The sequence below is a fragment of the Amblyomma maculatum genome, chromosome 2, assembly GCF_055883805.1.
Source record: "Amblyomma maculatum isolate TAMU_Amacu chromosome 2, ASM5588380v1, whole genome shotgun sequence".
Lineage (NCBI taxonomy): Eukaryota > Metazoa > Arthropoda > Arachnida > Ixodida > Ixodidae > Amblyomma > Amblyomma maculatum.
Genome location: NC_139345.1, coordinates 150,340,609 through 150,364,319, shown reverse-complemented (window position 1 = coordinate 150,364,319; position 23,711 = coordinate 150,340,609). Strand labels below are relative to the sequence as shown.

The following is a 23,711-nucleotide window of genomic DNA, read 5'->3' as shown; positions in this document are numbered from 1 at the left end:
AATAGGCCGAGAGTGCGTATCTTGATTTGGACACAGCGTACTGTGTGCCCGTGTTTTACTTACCACCAAACCGTGTAAATACCCCCTCCCACTTACGACACCTTTTGGTTCTCTCCTAAAGTGTATTCTCACGGCATTGGTGGTCTTTGTAACGTAGCGCTGGCTTCATACACATTCCTCCATTGAACCCCCGGTGCTTTGCCAGCTTCACACACATACCCAGCAAAACTTCCTAACCTTATCCGTCCAGCTAACTTTCAGCCGCCCCCTGCTACGCTTTATTTCACTTGGGATCCAGTTTGTTACCTTTCGGTAACAAATTTGGCAGCATCGGTTATCTTGCCTTCGTATTACGTGCCCTGCCCATTTCTTTTTGACTTCTACTGATGTCAGAACAACACGCTTCTTCCTTGGCCCGTTCAGCATGGCTCCTCTCAAGTTGTGGGCGATTCCTCTGTCCGAGGTAAACGCAAGACACACGCACACAGCGGGCCTTGGAAGAAATAACTATCTCACTGACGGAGGGTGTCCATGCAGATACGGGGTGTCAGGGGTCGTCGGGATAGGAGCCAGGTAGCGGCCAGCGGGAGGTTCAGGAGTGAAGGAAAGGTTTATGCAGCGAACGGGTGTAATAACATGTTCCGGGCTCTCCTTAAACACTGCAGGTTCTAAGAATTTTTTTAACGCTGTCACAACAGCTTCGGAGTGCACTCGTCGTTCGCGCACAGAAACAGACGGGATAAGTTTTTAAACATTTTATTATAGCATTTTGTTTTTGTAAACAAAGCAAAAGTACACCGCGCAAGCGAGCATCAATTTCAACAAAGTTTAAAAAATGGCAGCGCCTAAGCGCAGAAACGCACGCGTCAGCAGGGATAACCCGGTTGGCACCGGGACATGCGGCGTCCCTAGAAGGCCTCTTTTAAGTTTGTGCGCGATCGCGGGACTATATGAGACTGTATGTAACGCCCTCTATGTCCCGAGGGAACGGTGCGATGTACGCTGGCAGTGTCAAGTGGCACGCGACTAGAATCTCAACTGCGACGTTCGAATATCGTCGTCGCCAGCACTGGTAAATGCAGTTATGGTCGTGGTATGAAACGGTAAGTCTTAACAACAAAGCTGGTAGTCGACAAATGCATTGCTTTGGTCCTATGCTTCGAGCCTTTGTTCACCATTCAGTTCCCGTTTTAACGGCTTCGTCTATGATGCAGAGAGCACAGGCTACGGGCACTCCGTACATGTATGCACGACCGCCGCGAACAATCCTGAACGCTTTTACGATTCGGAGGCACGCATTTTATTCGTCGTGCGTGGCTTCCTTCTCTTTTTTATCGTTTGACTGTACTTTTCTTTAACGACTTTGGATCGTTCCATGCAGACCAGATACGTTTATTTACTTGACACAGGACGCCTAATTGGCGAGTTGTAAAAAGCAAACTCTTTGGTGCATTCGTTTTGATATTAGAATAAGAGAACGTAAACACACATAATCAGGCTTGATTTTGCTCTGAGGACCATAAGGAGCCGTGCTCAGCTGCCGGTTAGACGAACCACACGTACTATCCTCAAACGGAAATGTAAGTAGCGACAAACGTACGAAAAAAAAAAAAAGAGAATCACACGAGTTGAACGAACACGTTATAAAGTAGACGACGCGCGAGTGTGTAATGCAAGTACGAATGGCTTTAAACAACAAAGAAGGATCAACAAGGACGAAGTGCGGCTTATGGCAGCACGTTGAGCTTGGCGGCGGCCGAGGCCTCTCCGTTCTCGTTGGACCCCACGCACCAGTACGTGGCTGTGTCCTCGGGCCGCAGGTCGAGCAGCTGCAGCCAGCTGGTCACCTCGAAGCTGTCGGGCCCGCCGCGACTCTGCACGTTGATGCGAGAGCTGTCCGCTGCAAAAGACAGGTAAAGAGAAACAACCTCACAACAAAGAAGTATAGGCCCCTTGTCCAAGGCATTCTTCGTCAAAGATAAGTTCGCTGGATTGAGATGTTCTCGTCTATTAGCTTTGGTTACCCAGTTATCCGTCGGCATTCTTCGTCAAAGTTCACTGGATTGTGGTGCTCTCGTCTATTGGTTTTGGTTACCCCGTTATCCGTCGGTAACCGGAGCGCTGAAAAGTTAGCACACCCGACCGAATGGGGGAGCCGGTCACTCCGAGAACAAGGTTACTGGGAGTTATGAAAAAATAGTTGGGGGACGAAACGGATAACTCAAGTAAGTGTATGGTTTGCAGATACTGCTATAGTAGGATACATAAAAAAAAGCAAATATGAGTGTTTTACTCTGCGGGCCGGTCCCAAAGAGTAAATAAAGTCACCAGTCTTATCTTTGACTATATCAAACGAGCCAAATGCATTAAAATCCTGCGCACCGCTGTAATCGCCGTGAGAGCTATATATCTTCGGCACCACGTTAGTGACAGCAAACAGGTGTCCGCGGGTCCCAACGGAACTTCTAGACCAGCACCACGGTAACAGTGACAACGCGCGTCCGTAACTGTTGGCGCCGCAGCGTGCTCCGTGACACGTATTAGTATACCCACTGGGCAGCGGCTTGAGTGGTCCATCCCCGCGGTCGACGCGCCACTCCACAGTGGGCACCGGGAATCCGGACACCTCGCAGGTCATGGCGGCACGACCACCCGTCTTGTTGCGCGTGTTCTCCGGAGCAGTCACCACCCGGGGCGCTGTGAGGCAGAAAAGAATGAAAACAGTAGGTCAGGTGTGAATTACCTGAGTCTGCGCAGCTATTCGCGGGGTAGAGCCTATCATGCTGTCAAAAAGAACCGACTGGTGGCCATTGCCGTTACATATTGCTATTGAAAGGTGAAGCACCAAGGCGCCATTAGAGTTATTAATGTTCGCCCTTCTTTTAAGCGAGCTTTCACAAGCGATAAATGACGAATCCATCGCCATGAATTTTGTAATCATCTTCAGTGTGTTCACATTGGTGCCTTCATCGCCAATTCACCGCGATCCGATAGTCATCCGTGCAGAGCCAATCATTGGGCGCATCCTCGCTTCCGTACACACGCCACATCTTATTTACTTTTTGTTCTCATCAATTGGGGTCACACTTTCAAGCGCAAGCCCAAATTTGTGCGCGATTATACACGCACCACGCGATTATACACGCGCAAGCCCAAATTTGTGCGCGATTATACACGCACCACCTCTCATCAATATTTGTCAGCTCGTGGCAGTTCGTTTTACGTCCTCCTGGACAATTTTGTCCAAATATCGAAAATATAAACAGTCTCGTTGACAAACAAAGCACCTGTGTTTACGCGACATTTTCTGGCTGCAAATTCGGGGCTACAACCAGAAGCTAGTCGCACACACTAACGTTGTCCAAGGAAGGGGAAAAAAGCCCCATCTATCTTGTAGTTGTATGACTCCTTGAAGTTTGCGCGGTATTTTGTTATGCGTAAGGTACATGTTGATGAACGTTAAATATAGTTATAGCAGATGAGTTCGCACATACGTGGGTTTACGTTATCAATCCACTGAAAGTACCTTGTCATGGGAATATCTGAAAAAGCTCCATATTGCACTTGATAAGGGCGTGATGTGGATATCATGGTCACAGACATCCCACACAGGAGGTCCCAGAGACATAGATGACGTTGTAGGCGCAAAACACATGCAGCTACTACACTTTCTTTACTTCATTGTGGTTGGTTATGAAAGAGTGAGGAAATATATAGAAGGTTCTCAAATGTGACTCATTATCAAGAGCTCATTCGATCAACATTCAGGACAGTGCTAAGCCTCGCAATATGGTTAACGCAGCTATGACCGACTGCGCAGCAGAGGCCGAATAAAAAATACACCTTCAGTGTCATGCTTTGAATGCATTCACGTACACACGAGGACAATTCTTGTGCGAGCTCTTGAGCTTGGGCTCAGCGACGAAAAAGTTCAGCGCCTTTTCTAGCGACGTCACGGCCTCTACGCGGTAGCACGAATGGCGCCTGCGCTCCTTGGCAGTGTTTCGCCGAGTTTTCATTGAAAACTGTCGTCTACCGATCACTGTGTGTGCTTGCTGTGATCGACGAATGAGCGCCCCATGCTTTGCAATTTTTATCTTCACCTGCCGCAAATTTCCCACAAATAGCCAATGAAAAGGTCAGACGTCCGCAGTGTTACATACCGAGTTGTGTTGTGTGTGAGTGAATGGTCACGACAGCAAAGAATCCGGGTGGGATATATAGTGGCATATACTTACGCAATTTTCAGGGGTACACATAGCTTTCCAGGGTATCCATTTTAAATATATTTCATTTTATCTGTTCTTTTTACGAACAATATACGACAAGTTAGAAAAGAGAGTTGAACATTCACCGATTGCAAAGCTTTTGATGTCCTCCGTTTAAGAAGTCCAAAAAAATGGAATATGCCATTTGGTCAGCTTTATTCCTACTAGCTTGTAAACATATATACACATATTAGGTCACCCGAAAAAGTAAAGGAAAATATTACTGAAATATTCAACAAAATCTACTCGGTCGGCTTAATCTCACGTTTAAAGAAAAAGTGCCGAGAGTAGAATTGTCAAATTTCTGAAAATTTTGAGTACTCCAAGAAAATATGGAAAATAAAAAAAAAACATTTTTTTTTAATATTTGACACATGGTGATGATACAAAAACAACACAGATGATTTATATCCAGATAATACGAGGAAGTGTCTACTGAACACTATTTTATTCGCACTTATGGCCCCGGGTTCCTCCTTTTGGGCCCAGTCGAAATTGCCTGTTGAGGGAAGTTATACTCCTGCGCACAATGAACGTGGAAATTAACAATTCAGGGTGCATTCCAATCTCGAGAAGCAACTGATTGCTTCTCGTTGCGGAATACCGAAAGGGATAACTAGTTCGTTATATGGGGTTTTATGGCGCATAAGCAAACTCTCTTGCTCTCTAGCTACCTGGGACTATACCCTCGTGTGGATCCCTTGCCATTCCCAGCCGATGACCGCGGCTACTTGGTGAGTCAACGTAAGTCTATTGTATCGTAAAGAACATTATTCTGCAGTGTGTGCTTTACCTTGCGTTAGGATAATGAACTGTTACCTAGCGTGCTCTGTCGTTGCCTATTTAGTCCGAATCTGCCATGGTTGTAACCGCACCACGGGTTGGAGAAAGGTGACGCGAACGAGAAACGCCTAAGCGTAGCTAGCGCGCCTTCCCAGCCGGCTGTGCACAGAGTGACCCATAAGCGTTAAAGTTCATATTACACACACACACACACACACACACACACACACACACACACACACACACACACACACACACACAAACTTAGCCCGGGTTTCTTTTTAATTCGACATTTAGGCAAAATACATTTAGCTTTATCAGGTTTCCTTCTTGCACAATGCATTAAAGTGATTTTAAGTTTTCAGAGGCGTCCGGACGCTCACATTCCGATAATGTATAACACTTTAGTACCCGAAAAAAAAAAAACGAGGGGGGTGGGGGGGGGGGGGGGGCAAGGGCGAGCCGATGTACTATAAAGTACCTTAATGTTATCCCCAAAAGGAACGCTAAGCGATTTGTGCCTGGAAATCTGAACAGTATGTCCAAAAATTCCAAAGGCGCATCAGTTTGACCCGCAGGCCTAAGTAAGGATTTCTGGCTTTGTACCGTAGATCTGCACAGTCTTGTGTGAGTGGCAAAAACATATTCGACTCTGCATGAGAGTTCTTGTGATAAAAACTACAGGACACCGCCACCGCGACAAGAGAGGCATTCAGTAACCAGATTAAAAAAGTGTTTATTCTTCGGATTCCTGCCGTATACCATGCTTCTCTCATGATAGCATATCAAGGAGAATTGAAATGAAAGTCGCAAGTTCGTCGTATTTTTTTTTTTCTGGCTGACTGAGCACTTGTGTGCATAAATGTATTTTTACTGGTTTTTCAGTAGCGCGCGGTGCAAAAAGGCAAAACGAAAAATAAAAATTCCCTCGGGTATATCAGCTAGCCTATCTTTTTCATATCTGCTTCGAATGTGTATGCACATCTGCAGACTGTTGCAACGAAATCTGCATATATATAAAACGAGAGCCTAATTAATAAACACCTTCTCAAGCGGGCCTTTACAAAAACAGTTGGTCAGTGGCGTTCTCTAAATAAAAAAAAAAGAAACAGCTGTTATTTTGTTACTACAAGTTATGGCAGTTTTATGACTTGCGCAGAAGCTCACGACAACAAAACTATCACGGCCTGCGCTAACCCATCAATACACGTTTGATGAGAATCTGAAAGGCCCGCGTGATCCATAAGTATTGTAGTGTGTGATCCTTAGAGGTATATGACAATAATGTAAAATGCATGTCATGACAGTCTAGTCAGATGTGGACTCGATTAGCAGTCCAAAAGCTCCAATTTAGGTCTCTAGAAGATACATCAAACCTTACTTTGCCGATTGCTTTGCTTGAAACTTTATTGGTAGGGAGCCAGCAGTTGGCCCCCCGCCGTTTGTCCACAATCGATTCATTAGTCGCCATTATTTAGCCGCTTTATTGCTTAGGTTTTTGTTCAGTCTGGCAGCAATCAAGCACATGTCGCCTGTCACCGAATTTCACGATAAAAACCAGGCACGTAATAAAGCATTTACAAGCATTTCTCTCAAAGCGGTAATGGCTGGCTTGGAAGAAGCATGTACGAGTCAATAAGAGCCGTAGCCGCCGCCGCGGCCCTCGCAATTAATTAGACGAAAGGGGATCGCGGGCGGCCGCCTCGACGTGTCGCTCGCCGCGTCAGCGCCGGCTTCTCGTATGTCCCACCAAAAGCTCGTTATCTCGGCCGCAGAGGCCACCGTCGTGCATCTCAGCCCTCGCAACACGTCCTTGGCCACGAAGGCCTGCCTCGACGAAGCCAGCGCGTAACGCGATCCTGGAGGCTTCCCCCCCTTCCCGGCCTCATCTCTCTGCCCGCGACCCCTCCCTTCCACGTCGCACAAGGACCCGCCATCCCACGCAACCCGTGCAAATACACAGACAGGACCGCTAGCACCGCGCCAGACGAGTGCGGCCCGCCCGGAGCCACATGGCCGGAACTGCTCTCCGCCTTCTCACTTCCTCCTTACCGTCCGCGCCTGTCTGGGCCGAAGTTGGGTGCGGCAACGCTATGGACGGCCACTAAGATGAGGGAGCTCGGGCACAGAACGGAATATTTTGACACAAATCTGGACGGAAGACGAACTATGACAAAACCACACAAGAACAACTGGTGAAAAAAACATGCCGACGCCGAAATATCGGTTTGGTCGAGTCATGACACTTTTCGGTGGAGTTGAACGTTCTGTTCATTCTAGGGGCGAAATGGAAAGCATCAGAGTGAATTGCAGAAGAAAGCCACGCCTGGTGGTCGGTTGAGATTAAGAAGTATGTACCGTTAGGTTAGCTGCTCCTAGCAGATGACAATTGACCATATATGCAGAAACATGAAAGACGACATTTGGTATATTAGACATATCGCAGGTCACTCTTTTCGCCGGTCACTATCGCGAAGCTTTCCTACCTGTTCGTGAAGTAGATCCCCAATTAGCTGGTGCCAGCTGCGGCCTTCCAAATGCAAGAAAGCGGTTTTCAGGGGCGTCGCCACGCGTCGCCCAAGTGATAGGGTTAAATGTGTTACCTGGTCACGCTAAACTTGCCGCAAGCAGTTTGGTACAGGTATACACGAATACATACAGATGCAGCGGCGAACGGCACAAGAAATTTAATCGCGAAGTGCCATTTGACAGCCCTCTAGTTGAGACACGTGGACGTGCAGACGGGTTATTATACGCAGCTCTAGCCTTCGTTTCTTGCAGAAGACTTATTTTCACATGGATTGGTGGTACGTGAAATTGGAACAGGACGAACCAAGAGGGACAAACGAAGCAAACACTTATAATGCTACGCTCTCCCGGTGGTAACGCGGCCGGTTCTTGACGTCACTGGAGAGCGTTCGAAGGCTTCCGCGCATTTCCGTTAGTGGTGTCCAGGAAGTTTCGGAATTATCCGCTGACGCTCAGCTTTGTGATCAGCCTCCGGTCCGGACGATGTTCGCCACAATCTTCCAAAAATGGAAGCCAAAATCAATTCATACTTTCAAATTTCCGGCGTCATCGAAGGAGAATCTGCCACCCCCGATCTCACCATATCCCCGATCTAACTCGGATAGCGCCTTCACCTTGTGTGTCTGGTTGCACGAATACTGAAAATGCATCCTTTAAAAATGCTAAGTCCCCAGGGTAATGGGGTAGCATTCTCAGTTGCGTGTAAGAGTTTTACGGTAGCTTAGACAGCTCGTTCGATCAAAAAGCCGCCAGCGTATTAGCAGTAGTAGTCGGATGCGCGTGTTGCAAATAATCGGAGGCTGGGTAAAACAAATCCTACCATGATGATTAGCGGTTCTAGTGATTGATGATTGTTTGGTGTGTGATAGGCAATGACGAATTAATGTAATCATTGTAATAAATAGATTAATTGATGAATTAAAGAAATGAAAAAATTGAAAAGGGGGGATAAAGGCTGCCAAAATGCTTAGAATGAAAAACGGATGTTTAATAATGCTAGTTACGAAAACATAGTGTCTAGTTGATTAACCGATTAATTGGTCGAACGAAAAAAAAATGCGTTCAAAGGTGTCGGACTGCACAGATGGGAAGGCTAACGTTTGCTGATGCTAAGCATGGGAGGTACAAAAATAAAATAATAAAAACGAAAGAATAAAAAAGTGAAAACAAACATCGTCCGTGAGTGAGAAACTATTGCACCATACCCTTAACGGCGGAGTTCTTTTTTAAGTTATTGTGTCCACTGTACCGCGCTCTTAGCTCCAGGAAAAATCTCTCATAGAGCTTCCTTTTTGAAGTAAGAAGAATGTGCTAGGCACAGCTGGTCTAACTGGTGCAGTAACAAGGATCGGTTATATTGATAATTCCCACCAGCAAAATATCAGTTTATCGGATCATTAATATTTCGCTATTGTTTTATAATAATAATAATAATAATAATAATAATAATAATAATAATAATAATAATAATAATAATAATAATAATAATAATAATAATAATAATAATAATAATTGGTTTACAGGAAAGAAAATTAAGGTGCAGTATATGTCATACTTTTTTTTGTGTGTGCGCATCTGAACCGCATCGTGATGGAAGGGTAAGAAGGTGGGAGTGAAAATGGAAAGAGCTGCCGTAGTGGAAGGCTAAGGAGTAATTTCGATCACCTGAGGATCTTTCACGTGCACTAACATCGCACAGCACATTGACACCTCTTAGTTTCACCTCCAACGAAGCACATCTGTGTTAGTTGTCCCCGTCTTTTTTTGCGCTATGTCTTCAAGAAGCACAGCCAGCGGCTGTCTAACGTTGTTGTTTTACAGCCGTTTTCTCAATCGCGCTAGCAAGTGCCACATTGCGGTGACAGCACACGAAGGAAGCGTGCGGCACCAGAGAGCAGAAGGAGGCGAGGGGAGGGAGCAAGATGACGCTAGGCAGCTGCCACGCGGGTGAGATGTATGCCCGCAGTAAAAGCGCGGTCCCTCGTACAGCGCGTTCCCTCGTACGCTACACCCTTCCGTCTTACTATGTGCCGTCCGACGTGCTTTGTTGGCATACCCAAAGCTGTTCATTGGAGCACAGATCCTACAGCGCACGCAGAAGGGGCAGTAGGCGCACTACGCCGAGGACTTGCAAGGAAGAACGGTGCGCGAACAGAACGTCGAAGTAGTCGCTGGACTGATCAACTTTCGACTCTCAGTCGCCATCCGCTGCGCGGATTGAAGGCTACTGCGCCGTATTGCACGCAGACAAAACATCGGCGTTGTTCTGGGCCGGTGGTGTAAGCTTCCCGTCGAATCTCGCTTCCCAGAATAGCTGCGACCAGCTGCCGCCGCCGCCAGTCGTGTTTATAGTGGAGGAGCAACCAAAAGGACGGGGGCGATAGGCCTCGCTGCTGGCACAGACAAGGGCGCGGTTCGGCAGCCGCCGGAAGGGAGAGAAGGGCCGACTGTGGTGAGGACGAGGAAAGGACGATGCTTATAAATGTAAACGGTGCCTCCAAAATCTTAAACTAAATGCAAATACTGGTATCGCCTACTCGGCAGCATAACGCACGTACGCACACAATCACGCACACGCAGTCGCAAGCATAAAGCCAGCTCACAGAGCATCTTGTGGAATATTCCTGGCCGGTGCTCTTACCTTTCAGTGACTGCGATGCATCATGGCAATTTACAGAAGAGGGAAGCGCCGCAAGGTCCGAACGCTGCAGTCGCAGAAGTGGTGGTGGTGAAAACGTTTAATAAAAATAGAGTTACATGAAGGTTGCTCTGGGGTCAGGCTTAGTGTCCTTCCCCTCACAAACACTGTAAGTTGAGTCCCTAGTACGGGACCAAAGTGGCTTCCGCTTCCGCCATTGCTCGTTTGACCAAGGCCTTTTGGTCATTCAGGCCGGAGCAGGCGAGTAGGGTCGCCTCCCAGTCCTCCTGGGTGGTGTTTGGGTTAGGTGTAAAGGCAGCTAGGGTTGGAGGGGCACGTCCACACCATGTGGAAAAGGTCCGACAGTCGCAGAGGTGCCGTACACAAAAAGGAGCTATGCGAGTGCGCAGAGCTCGAAATGCTGTCGTCTCCGCGTCTGGGATTCGGTCAGGCGGCGCCACGTTCTCAGCAATCACATGGGACAGCCAATGAACTAATTATTTTGCGACGGGTTTCATCAAGCCCTAGTGGGACTGCGTGCACGCAGCCCACCTACAAATACAATGGCTCACCACGACTCATGAATATCCTTTTTAATGGCAACTGATATTGGCGTCATTTTCAGCGGAGGTGACCTGATGCGACCACGGTAAAAACGTGCGGCGGGAATACAGAGTCCACATACTGGAAAGTCACGCCGAAAGTTGAAGGTGGTAATGTGGCAACGTTCGAATTATGTCGCGGCAGGAGTGTTCGTCGATAGATACAAGCGCGCAGACCTCGTTCCACTGCTCGACTGCCAATTTCTTTGAGCTTGTGTGGTTGCAACTCTCGAGTCAGAGCTGTTGCCTGCTGAGTGGAGACTGGATATTAGCTGTCAGCTCAGGAACACGGTGCATCTAATAATTGAAACGCTTTTGTCGGCTCCTTAGCAATTCTAAATATGCACCGAATGTCGTCTATTGGTGTTTCCTGTTGAAAGTGAATGTCTGCTTTCAATGGAATAGCAAAAGTTTTAAGCCAGCCTTGTTGTCCTCACTTTATAGTTGCTTGCCGTACACGTGCAGTATTTACCTGAGCAGCTGATGAAAACAGTAGCATAATGGACAATTTTTCTCGCGATCACGAATAAACACACGTAATTAGCTGGCTGTATTCTATACGTTTCAGCTTTGAGCAGGCATAGCGCGAACGGCGTTGGTCTTGAACCAGAGCATGCATGCACCTGATCGCCCATACCGATTCAGACCGCAGGCCCATTTCGTGCGGCTACGGAAGACAGCAGTAGAGTCGAACATCCCTACGACGCAATCTGTAATAGCGGCGGTGACGATGGTTCGAGACGGAGGGGTAGAGCCCACAGGGCTGTTGGATATATCATGTTGATCGTAAATGCGCATAAAAAACACGGACAACAGCAAAAGACTGACACACGAGGTGGCGCGGCGACCGCGGGGCGATCATAAGCTTCTTGTGCAGCTGCGTTCGGACACTACACAGTACAGCTGGCCGCACAGAACGCCAAAGGCATTAAGGGAGAGACCCCGATAACCCTATAGCGTGTTGTCACGTGGACCTAGAATTGGAAGCTATTCGGCGGAGCTCAACAGGTATCGCAGGCACTGCGGGCCCGCGTTGCTTTATTTGGTGCCATCCGTTTGACAGCTATCATGGAAGTCGGAATGAGTTTGAAGAGGGCTGGAACAGGTTAAATTTAAAAGGTTGAATTTGAAGCGAAGTGGAATCAGGTATCGCAGGCACTGCGGGCCCGCGTTGCTTTCTTTGGTGCCATCCATTTGACAGCTATCATGGAAGTCGGAATGAGTTTGAAGAGGGCTGGAACAGCTTGAATTTGAAGCGAAGTGGAATCACGTATCGCAGGCACTGTGGGCCCGCGTTGCTTTATTTGGTGCCATCCGTTTGACAGCTATCATGGAAGTCGGAATGAGTTTGAAGAGGGCTCGAACAGGTTGAATTTAAAAGGTTGAATTTGAAGCGAAGTGGAATCAGGTATCACAGGCACTGCGGGCCCGCGTTGCTTTCTTTGGTGCCATCCGTTTGACAGCTATCATGGAAGTCGGAATGAGTTTGAAGAGGGCTGGAACAGCTTGAATTTGAAGCGAAGTGGAATCAGGTATCGCAGGCACTGCGGGCCCGCGTTGCTTTCTTTGGTGCCATCCATTTGACAGCAATCATGGAAGTCGGAATGAGTTTGAAGAGGGCTGGAACAGCTTGAATTTGAAGCGAAGTGGAATCAGGTATCGCAGGCACTGCGGGCCCGCGTTGCTTTCTTTGGTGCCATCCATTTGACAGCAATCATGGAAGTCGGAATGAGTTTGAAGAGGGCTGGAACAGCTTGAATTTGAAGCGAAGTGGAATCAGGTATCGCAGGCACTGCGGGCCCGCGTTGCTTTCTTTGGTGCCATCCATTTGACAGCAATCATGGAAGTCGGAATGAGTTTGAAGAGGGCTGGAACAGCTTGAATTTGAAGCGAAGTGGAATCAGGTATCGCAGGCACTGCGGGCCCGCGTTGCTTTCTTTGGTGCCATCCATTTGACAGCTATCATGGAAGTCGGAATGAGTTTGAAGAGGGCTGGAACAGCTTGAATTTGAAGCGAAGTGGAATCGCGTTTGTCGATAATGCGAGCCAAGTTTGCCAATAAAATGACGTTTTCCGCACCCATCTTGCGAAACTATGGCCTTACGGCCGCGAAAAGGAGGGTGACGAGGGGGAAGGGGGATTTGAGATTTTCGAATCTAAGCACCCTCCCTCCCCCCCCCCCTCTTCTTTGCGTTCGCCGTCGCGGTCGTGAAAAAAAAGAGGGTGCAGGTTAGAATCAAATATATACAGTATTTATTCCACCAGCCTACTTTTTCCGCTTCGATTATTTTTCTGAATATTTTATCTCGCGTAATTAAGTTCAGTTCAGTTCAGTCGTTCAGTCGTGTCCGACTCTTCGTGACCCTACGGACCATGTCACGCCACGCTTTCCGGTCTCTCACTATCTTCCTAACATCACATAACTTCATCTGCAGCGCCTCGAGGATGCCATCTAACCATCGCGTTCGCTGCCTACCCCTTCTCCGGCGACCCTCAATCTTTCCCAACATCAAATCTTTCTCCAGCGACTCCTCTCTTCTCATCAGATGACCAAAGTAGCTGAGCTTTAACTTTAGAATTTGACCCTCCAATGAGCAGTCAGGGTTTATGGTCGACATTATTGACTGATTTGATCTTCTGGCAGTCCAAGGAACTCTCAAGAGTCTTCGCCAGCACCACAATTCAAACGCGTCAATTCTTCGGCGGTCAGCCTTTTTCACAGTCCAACTCTCGCATCCATACATCACAACTGGAAAGACCATAGCACGAGTTATACGGATATTGGTTGGCAGACTAATGTCTCTGCTCCTTACTAGGCGGTCAAGGCTAACCATTGCTCTCTTTCCCAGAAGCAGGCGTCTCCTAATTTCATGGCTGCAGTCTCCTTCCGAGGTAATCTTGGAGCCCAAGAAGAGAAAATCTGTCACAGCTTCCACTTCTTGTCCCTTGATGCTCCAGGAATTGATAGGGCAAGACGCCATGATCTTTGTCTTTTTAATGTTCAGTTTAAGCCCAAAACTTCTCACTCTCTTCTTGTACGCGCATCAGAAGTCTCTTGAGTTCCGCTTCACTTTCTGCAATTAAAGTGGTATCATCCGCATATCTAAGGTTGTTGATACGTTTTCCAGCAATCTTCCCTCCACCTGAAGACCCGTCCAGACCGGCCTTCCTCATGATGCACTCTGCATATAGGTTAAATAGGCAGGGCGACAGTATGCAGCCTTGCCTCACTCCTTTCTCAATCGGAAACCAATCAGTAAGACCATGCCCAGTTCTGACTGTGGCCTCTTGCCCTTCATACAGGTTCCTGAGGAGACAGATGAGGCGAATTGGAACTCCCATCTCTTGGAGAGCTTGCCACAATCTGCTGTGATCTACGCAGTCAAACGCTTTCGCATAATCAATAAAGCAGAAGTAGATGGGTTTCTGGAACTCTCTTGCTTTTTCCATGATCCAGCGAAGGTTGGCAACTTGGTCTCTAGTTCCTCTGCCCTTGCGAAACCCAGCTTGCACGTCCGGAAGCTCCCGATCCACATACTGCTGCAGCCTACCTTGGAGGATTTTCAACATCACCTTGCCAGCATGCGAAATAAGCGCGATCGTGCGGTAGTTGGAACAATCCTTGGCACTGCCTTTCTTTGGAATGGGGATGTAAACTGACCTCCTCCAATCCTGTGGCCACTGCACGGTTGTCCAAATCTTCTGACATAATGTATGCAGAATGTTAACAGCGTCATGGTTGAGGTTTTGAAGCAACTCAGCTGGAATGCTATCAATTCCGCTAGCTTTGTTCTTAGCAAGGCTGGCTAAGGCCCATTCAACTTCACTCTTCAGGATGCCCGGCTCGAGATCAGTTATCTCAACCGTCTTATGTTGGGTTTGCACATTCGGGTCCTTCTTGTACAGTTCTTCTGTGTATTCCTGCCACCTCTTCTTTATCTCTGCGGCTTCAGTGAGGTCCTTGCCTCGTTTGTCCTTTATCACGCCCATCTTAGCACAGAAGCTTCCTTTGATATCTTTGATTGTCTTATACAGAGCTCTTGTGTTCCTTAATTGGCTGTCGTCCTCAATTGCTTGGCACTGTATGTTCAGGAAGGCATTCTTATCTCTCCTTGCTATTTTCTGAAAATCCGCATTGAGAACCTTGTATCTTTCTCTTTCCCCCATAACTTTTGCCATCCTCCTTTCCTCAGCTATTTGCAAAGCCTCTTCAGATAACCAGTGTGCTTTCTTGCATTTCTTTTGCTTTGGAACTACCTTAGTAGCAACTTCTTGTATTATATCACGAACATCAGTCCACATCTCTTCGGGCTCTTTGTCTTCTAGATCTAATTCTTGAAATCGATTCCTCACTTCCACAGCATATTCAAACGGAACTTGATCCAGATTATACCTGAAAGGCCTTCTAGTTTTCTGCGTTTTCCTCAATCGAAGCTTAATCTTGGCAACAAGAAGCTGATGATCGGTGCCACAATCGGCCCCAGGCCTTGTTTTTACTGCTTGTATAGCGCTTCTCCATCTCTGCCGGCAAATAATATAATCGATCTGATTCCTGTACAGACCGTCCGGTGAAGTCCATGTGTACAGGCGCCTCTTGTGCTGCTGAAAATGAGTATTCGCTATGGTCAGGTTGTTTTCTTGACAAAACTCTACTAGCCTCTGCCCAGCTTCATTTGGCTCACCAAGACCGAACTTGCCTGTAATTCCGGATATTTCTTCACTCCCTACCTTAGCATTCCAATCTCCTATGAGAAAAACGACGTCTTATGATGGGGTGCGGTCTAAAAGGCATTGTAGGTCCGCATAAAATCTCTCAACGTCAGCTTCATCAGCAGTAGTGGTCGGTGCATAGACTTGGATAACTGTTATGTCGAAAGGGTGACCTTGGATCCGAAGTGAAATCATTCGGTCGTTTTTGGGGTTGTACCCTAGCACTGCTTTGCCCATTCTTCTGTTTACTATGAGAGCGACCCCATTCCTTCTCTTGGATTCGTGCCCACAATAAAAGACATAATGGTCGCCGGTGTTAAATTCTCCCATTCCGGTCCACTTGAGCTCGCTGATACCCAAGATATCAATGTTAAATCTGTCCATTTCTCGCTTGACGATATCCAGTTTACCTTGCGTCATAGATCTTACATTCTATGTTGCTATGTGATACAACTCCTTGCAACATCAGACTTTCCGGTCGCTTCCCGACACATCCACAACTGAGCGTCCTTTTGGCTTTAGCCCAGCCGCTTCATTCGTCCTGGAGCTACTAGGAATTGCCCTTTGTTCATCCCCAGTAACATGTGGGACGCCTTCCAACCTGGGGGGCTCATCTTCCGACGCCATATCATTAATGGTATTGTGACTGGCCATAGGGTTTTCTTGGCAGGAAATACTGGAGTGGGTTGCCATTACCTTCTCCAGTGAATCACATTTTGTCAGAACTCTCTGCCGTGACCTGTCTATCTTGGGTGGCCCTACACAGCAGAGCTCACGGCTTCATCGAGTTTCGCAAGCCCCTTTGAGACAAGAAAAGCAGGTCGCCAAGACACTTGGCGCCAGTGTCTTTTTTCTTAGCCTAGGACATATATATCTGCATATCTATAGCATCCTTGAGAAGCAATCTACATCTTCATAGAGAGGTCCAAAGTTTTGTAGTTTCTTTAAACGTGGTCTTGGAGGCAGCCTCGCAGCCGGGTAGATAAGTTGCACGTGGCCATCTTGCCAGCTGGGAAACTTTCCAAAAAGAGCTGTCGCGAACTAACTCACAACTTCCGTATCGTTGTCTAACGGAGCCAAATTATAGCAGGGCGTGCTGTTGTAATATGCCCGTCGTGGCGGTCTCGCGCAGAGGGAGCTAAAGAAACAATGCAAGAGAACGAACGGACAAGGCCAAGGCCGCAGCTCTGTCGTTGGACGATGTCTCAACGTCTCCCAGAAGCCAGAAGAGTGCTCTGACGAAAAATAAGCCGGGGATGTATTACTGTAGTTCTCTCTCCGCGCAAGCGACTGGGCAAGGCTGATAGGGTTTCGCAAGTCTCTTCTCTTCCTGCTAAGTGTGCGTGAACACGAGCAAGCAGCGATAGCGCACCCGCTGATTCGGAGGAAAAAGTGTAACCGGAGTAATCCACTTTCTTCACTTTTCTGCAGTAATGCGCTACGTTCCTCCGAAGACCGTACTGATAGAGAACACAACGAATGCGACAGCGACGGAGACGGACAGCCAATGACAACGGTTAGCCCAGTTAGCAATCATTTTGTAACTTGATACGGCGCCCCCTGGGAAGTGTGCGAAAATTCGTTTGCCTTAAAAGAGAGTAGTTGAAGAAACATGAACGCGACCACCAAAGGTGGCTATCCTTCTGCGAGGTGCCAACTAAGCCTGTGAAATTGCATGCGTGTGTTCGCAGCTGACGTTAAGCGCATGGGTGGTACATGTAATTGTTTTGTTTGTAACTAGCAGAGAAAGCCAGATGGCGTAAAAGGCGCGCATGCGTAGAACAGTCGAGTGAAAACCGCAGATCGAGCGGAGAACACCGTCCTGCAGACAGCAGCCAGTGGTTAATTCAACCCTTTCTCCGCCAGCTTCGTACTTTCACAACTTAGGATACGACATACACAGCCCAAAATCCTCCCGTAACGCGTTATTTCTCCAGGCACAGAGACCAAATTTGCGTGCCCCCCTCGCAACATGGAGGAACACAGGAATATACTGTTCCTCCGCAAATCTTGTCTCGGTCGTCTTTGTAAGACTTATGAGAGGCGTCCAAAAAGATGCAACCATGTTCATTGGTCACATTCCATCGAGTCAATCGTGCGCACACCACGATCGCATTTATTTTGTTCTTGTTGTTTCAGCATTACCGTGTACTACACACAGCGCTGAACAGAAGAACACAATGATACGGTAGAGAGTTTTAGTGAAATAAATAAGATTGCGATGACTGCCGCTGTGTGTCGAGAAAATACGCATTGTAATTAAAGTGAAGTGGGTCATTACGAACTGCAATGATTGCGGCTAAAAAATTTATTGGCGTATATGTGGAGTTGCGTAGTTTTATAAAGACAGGATGAGTCTTCTCTTTGACTTCATTTTCAAGTCAGGTGTGGAGTAGGAAGGCAGCCTTGAATTGTGAAGAGCCACCCTTAGTGGCAGGCATTTTTCGCATCTCTGCAGCAAGCGATATATCTGACACGTGAAAGACTACACCGTTACTCTCCCTCTGGAGTGGGAGCAGCGCCAGGCGAGACCCGCACCTCCTTGTCCATTCTCGCGCCCTTCGGGCATATATCACGCAGCAGCAGCAGTCAAGGGCGGTGTCCCCTGGTGATTTGTTTATCGACACCCGCACGAGGTGTTGGTTAGCTGCCAATGCAGATTCAGCGCCATGAGTCGGGTGTCTGTTTCCTATGGCGGGGTGTTACCATGCACCTCGGACGCCACGGCGACACGCTGTTAAACGCGGGCTTCGAGTTACACCGAAGGCGCAAGCAGACTCCTTACGTAGGTGGCGCTTCCATTTCTCAGCCAAACGGCGTACACTGATACTTTATCGTGCAATAAAGGTTATCGGTTTCTAGAGCTAGCCGAACGATGAGATCTCTCCGGGAAGTATGACGAAAAATAAAACTTCAGTGTCATTCTGCTGCCAAAACCAAATTGAGCCACACCGTGAGGGACACCGGCGCCAATGTTGCAGGCTCTCTCATTGCAGGCTCTCTCGAGATCCTGCCTCATGGGCCTCTATATGAGCCTGTCACGTGTTCCTCTGGTATCCCGCCCTAAGGAAAGTAAAGAGTTCGGGAATTTCTACAATACAATGGAGTTGTCGACGATCACTTGATCACTCTGTGCTCCGCGTAACGACGTCGCCATCGGTTGGGACGCACGGTTATAACGCTTCAGCATTTCCCATATGCTGCACCCAGCTCAGATCCCGCAAACATGCGACGGGTTTGCAGCACAGACAGGAATCAAGTGTGTGGGCAACGTCTGGAAGACGTCCCAAACGCATGCACTCCAGAAGTTGTTCCAACGCTTGCTGCCCGAAAACATCCGAAAGTCTGGTAATTAAGTCAGCCAAGGCCTGTGTGCATCGAAGTCTCTGCTCTGGTTTTTTTTTAGTGAGAAAGGCTTCAGAAGAAATTGTCTGATCGATGTGCGCGTCATCGTGTGTGTTAGGCCTAACGTGAAAAACCGCCCTGGGCCCGTATTCCGAGTTTGCGTCGTTATCGAAATGTCGCTATCTCACGTGATCTCGAGTCATCTGATTGGTGGAAAAGTCGGAACAGGGTGTTGCCACCTCTTCCGGTTCCGTAGAGGCAACGCCTGATTCCGGCGTTTCCACCAATCAGATGACTCGAGGTCACGTGAGATAGCGACACTTCGATAACGACGCAAACTCGGAATACGGGCCCTGGTCAGCTCTCGCATGATGTCACGGCTGCGTAACTGCGAATAATCTACAGCTTATTGATGAAAAGGTCAGACGGCGATAACAACCATGTGTAACATATATGCATTAGCTCAAATGAGTATGGACGCTTGCCTTGGTCACACCCTGAAAAACTTAAGTAGCTCCCCCACTAGGAAATCATCTATACTCTTCACTTGCTCCTACAGTTCCCTTCGCTTCTCCGGAATAGAGACACACAGGCCGGCTAGAAATGTTCCTTCAGTCCTCTTTCTAATGCCAGGCGTTTGTCTTATCTCTCTGTTATATCGCGGTCAATTCCAGCAATATCCACTCAAAGTTCGCAGCTGAATACGGCCTTCCGTGTCCTCGTTTAGTTGTGCCTCAGATGTGGACCCAAACAGATGGTATACCGAGAGTTGGCAATGTGAGCTTACAATTAACAGACATTCAAATTGAAATTGCAGAGTGTAAAACCGCGCAGTGGCAAGTAAGCTTGTGAATGCTCCGGAATAGTAATTTAAACCACCTGGGGTTGATTAACGAACCCTGATATATCAAAGGTATGTTTTGTTTTTTTCCTGCTTTCAAACTTCACTCGCGTGCGTTTAACATAGAACTTCTCTAAGGAAATATTTTCAATCTCTGCGTACGGGAGACGAGGTGTAAACCTGAGCAGAATGAGTTAATTCTTTTGAACGACGTCTCATATCATGTGCCTTGAAGTCCCATAAACTGAGTGAGGAACACTCAGAGGACGCTGGCCTTGTTGAAATGCACTTCTTTTGAATTAGGCGCTGACACGCCTGACTCGGGTAGGAGTGGCTTTGACACCTCCTGTGCACCATAGATGGCGTAGAAACTTCTACCAGCAACTGAAAACTACCCTAACTGTGGCTCTTTACCGCCTCTGATGTGGGACATATTCAGACGCGCCCAGCCTCAGCGTCTGTACTGTAACGTTTCCTTACGGAAGTGGGCCTGCCATGGAACCGCAGTGTGACGCGCAAAATATTGGGGAACAAACTCCGCCACTGGGTCTATGACGGAACAGCGTTAATGGCTTCTGTCTGCGACTTTCATCGTACTCTGAGGTGCTGTGTGTACTGAGAAGCTGGCACTCATCAGGCATCCATGCCTTTTTGTCAGTCCCTTAGGCAGACGTGCACTTTTGTACCCCGTCTGCCTGATATACACTTTCGTTCATCCATTTCCCTTGCGTAATCACCTGTCTCGTAATGTAACCAAATCTACCACAGTTCGCCTTATATAAAGTCCCACTTTAACACATTCATAAAAACGTCCCTGCGTGTCCTAGAGATAGTGTGTCTCGGGATCCAAAGGTATCGGGTTTAATTCCGATCTCACCCTTCGTAAGGAACTCCTGCCAACAAACTACGTCATATCTCGTGACGTCACATAATCAGCCGACCAATCATGTCACCTGACAACTACCAGCTGCCAGAGAAATACTCGTGATTGTTCGCATCACGTCGACGGAGGATTTTCTGCAGAATGAGATGATCAACGTGCTTGAGTTAAAAGAGGACCACAGATAAGCGCTATATCGGGCGTCTTTGCAACTTCGGCAGGTGACCAAACCTGGCTTTAACTCCTTGTAATTTTCTCCAACATTCCATTCTTTCTTTCCCACTGCATCTTATGGTACTTCTTGGTTTTTGGAAAAAGAACTCACCCAGGCAGAGTACTTGCCGACAGGACTCGAAAACCTTATTCCCACCTACGCGTGAACGCCACGAGCAAGAACCGCTGACGCGCGGTAAAACAATGGTTAATTATGCACTGCTGGTTACTTCTGCGTGAATCTGCGCTCCTTTTTCACCACACTACAGCACGTTTAGAAATACCGGCAAGTATACAGGCAGGGGCTAAGGAGGCTGCAGAAGAGTATGAGGAGGGGGCCTATTTATTCTAACCTGCTTCATATTTGGAACCACAAATAACTACGTTTCGAGCAACAGGTATGAGGAGAAAATAAAACAGAACAAGCAAACGGGGCCCACGCCTAAACTGACTTTGTTTAGCTTTGGGAGACCTTGTCGACCTCCAAAAACAGGAATTCCCACCACCCTGGGATGTCCTTTTCTGGAGAAGTGATCCGCACTTGTGAAAGGATGAGAGAAGGCGTTTTTAATATTTTGCTGTCTATTCCTCCCTCCTGTGGCGGTGGACAACACACGCACACAGACAAAAATGTAACTGGAACAACCAATGATATAAGGAGGAAAACCTTTTTTCCACCGCCACCACCGCCCTGCATCTCTCAAATAGTTCCACCACTTCTTTTCTCCTGTTTTAGGCGTGTACAATAGGCCTTGTCAGAGTGAGACCCTGCAAGTGAGTAGTCCTCTAATTGTTTTATTTTCTCCTCGTCCGAGCGTTAATTAACGGCTGCGCTTGTGTTCTGTGTGCTGCAAAACAAATGCGTCACTCTCGCACTAATCAGAATGATCAGATTTTGTTCTTCTGTACGGCCTTCCCCGAGAACTTGCTGCTATCACATGTCCATCTTTATTTCTTGATCAAATCACACGTGTACTTGCGCAGTGAAAATCTTGTATTTTTTATAACTTACTTACTCATATATGTTACCAATTCTGTTTTTCATTTCTGTGCGCCCCACCCCTTATGTAATACCCTCTAATGAGGGTCTTTAAGGTATTAAAGTGATGTGATGTGATGTGATGTTAGTTTCATGTAGTTCAAATGAAACGGGGTACATTGCAGGAAAGCAGTATGGACGTGAAGAAGGAGCGCCAAGGGGATGGGGTGGGGGTTTACATTCGCTTTAGCCCAGGGCACCATTATTTCTAAATCCGGCCCTGCTCGAAGACTACAACAAGGCCGCACATCGCTAGGAATGTCAAACTCTTCGATGCAACACCGTATTTTTCCGTTTTTAAACGATTAATCGAAAAACCCCCACGCGGTCATTTCAAAAGCGCTGAAACAGCTTGAGATGTGATTAGCTCCGAATAGCGGTGGTGGTGGTGAAGTTTCCGGTCAGCTGCGAGGGGTTTTCAGCATACGTGTCTTTGTGCGAGACATATGTTGACGACCTCTCCTTCCTCGGGCACTTCTTCAAGCTGTCACCAAGTGACCCCACAATCAGCGCAGCAGTGGCGCGCAGTCGAACAAGCCCCCTCCTCTGTAATGTGAGGAGGCGCGCAGAAAGCTCCCCGCGGATGCACGCATCGTGTACCCAGCATGGGTGCACTCGCTTCTTTGAGTGGTCGGGCGTTAAGAATGCGGTCTGTTTTGTGGAAGCTCTCCGAGCAATCGACTGTGTCGTGCAACCACAAACTGTCGCGTTCGCCCTCCGCAGAAATGGGATACGGTGGCCACTTGAGCCCGATCCACGGAAAGGGCCTTCTAATAGCCTTTTGCCAGAATTGTTTCCTGCGTGGTCTGTCATCTATACGCTGTTTAAGACACATCGATAGTACCGCTGTGTTTACCTCCCATCGTTCTGTCAGTATCTCGTGAGGAGGGAGAAGATGAAAGGCTACACGAGGACGCTCCCGGAAGGATGTGCTATACCACGATCTTTACGCTTTTATCGCTTTTAGAGATGACGATCCTGAGAACCTTTTATTCTACGATTTCCGATAGTTCAAGTTCGCGAATGAGACGGGCGAAATGACCCAAGAAGATCACGACTGCCATTTACGCAAAAAAAACCTTTCCACGGACCGACAGCCGCTTACTGTTTTGACAGCTCTAGAGGTACGCACCAGAGTAGCAGGGTCCCCTGGAGGCCGCCTCGAGTCCGTTGCGCAGTCGGTAGCGGGCCTCGGTCAGTTGGCATACGTTGTCGTAGGTGACACCGTCGGTTCCACATACGGGTTCCCGGCGCGAGCACACGCATAGGGCTTCGGCGGGGTCTCCGGGGGCCAGGTCGCGGCGTAGCCGGCACTCCATGTCCTCGCCGCAGGGTCCGTCCACGAGGCTGCCTTTTACCGAGCGGTGGTAGCAGCGCTGGCCCTCGCGCTGACCGCACACCATGCAGCAGCCGCACGCGTCTTGAACCATGCCGGCCAGGCACTGGCCGCTCGGAGGCTCGCATCGGTCCAGGTCGCAGGGCCCGCACTCCTTGCGCGATGACACTGGCGCCAGCAAAGCGCATAGCGCGAGCAGCAGCGGGACGCAGTGGACGGCTCTCATGGCGATACTCGTGGACTGGCCGTTAGAAGTGCGCTGGCTTACGGTCCGACCTGCCGTAGAGTCAAAAAGACGAGAGCGGAGCCAGCGACGACGATGCAGCAGCTGTGCTGTAGGCGCGCTCTGGGAGGGTCCTCTGCTCGCCGTTTTGGGACGTTTTCTCGTTTTGTCTTGAGCGGGCGGGGCCGCTGGGGAGAGGAGGATAAAGAAAAAGGAGAAACGAAGATGCGGTATCTGCCGCGCGCGCCCTCAGATGGCGCGACAATCGACCAACGAAACCGAAACTGCTGGTTTGTCGATCAAG

At 48.2% G+C, this 23,711-nt stretch overlaps 1 protein-coding gene across 1 annotated transcript; it reads right to left on the bottom strand.

Moving 5' to 3' along the window:
- Positions 1–740: 740 nt before the first annotated feature.
- On the bottom strand, positions 741–23,595 carry LOC146200167 (insulin-like growth factor-binding protein-related protein 1). The gene is made up of 3 exons (XM_084595397.1): positions 22,981–23,595; positions 2,554–2,697; positions 741–1,900 (listed from the first exon to the last, which is right to left on the bottom strand). Exons 1-3 carry the CDS (start codon positions 23,408–23,410, stop codon positions 1,728–1,730), a joined length of 747 nt encoding a protein of 248 aa, XP_084451523.1. The 5' UTR covers positions 23,411–23,595; the 3' UTR covers positions 741–1,727.
- Positions 23,596–23,711: the final 116 nt, after the last annotated feature.

Coding starts and splice junctions, on each gene's coding strand:
- LOC146200167 (XM_084595397.1), bottom strand. CDS start 23,410: ATGAGAGCCGTCCACTGCGTCCCGCTGCTGCTCGCGCTATGCGCTTTG. Junction 2,698..22,980: donor CAGGGGACCCTGCTACTCTG/GTGCGTACCTCT, acceptor TCTGCCTCACAG/CGCCCCGGGTGGTGACTGCT. Junction 1,901..2,553: donor ACCACTCAAGCCGCTGCCCA/GTGGGTATACTA, acceptor TGTCTTTTGCAG/CGGACAGCTCTCGCATCAAC.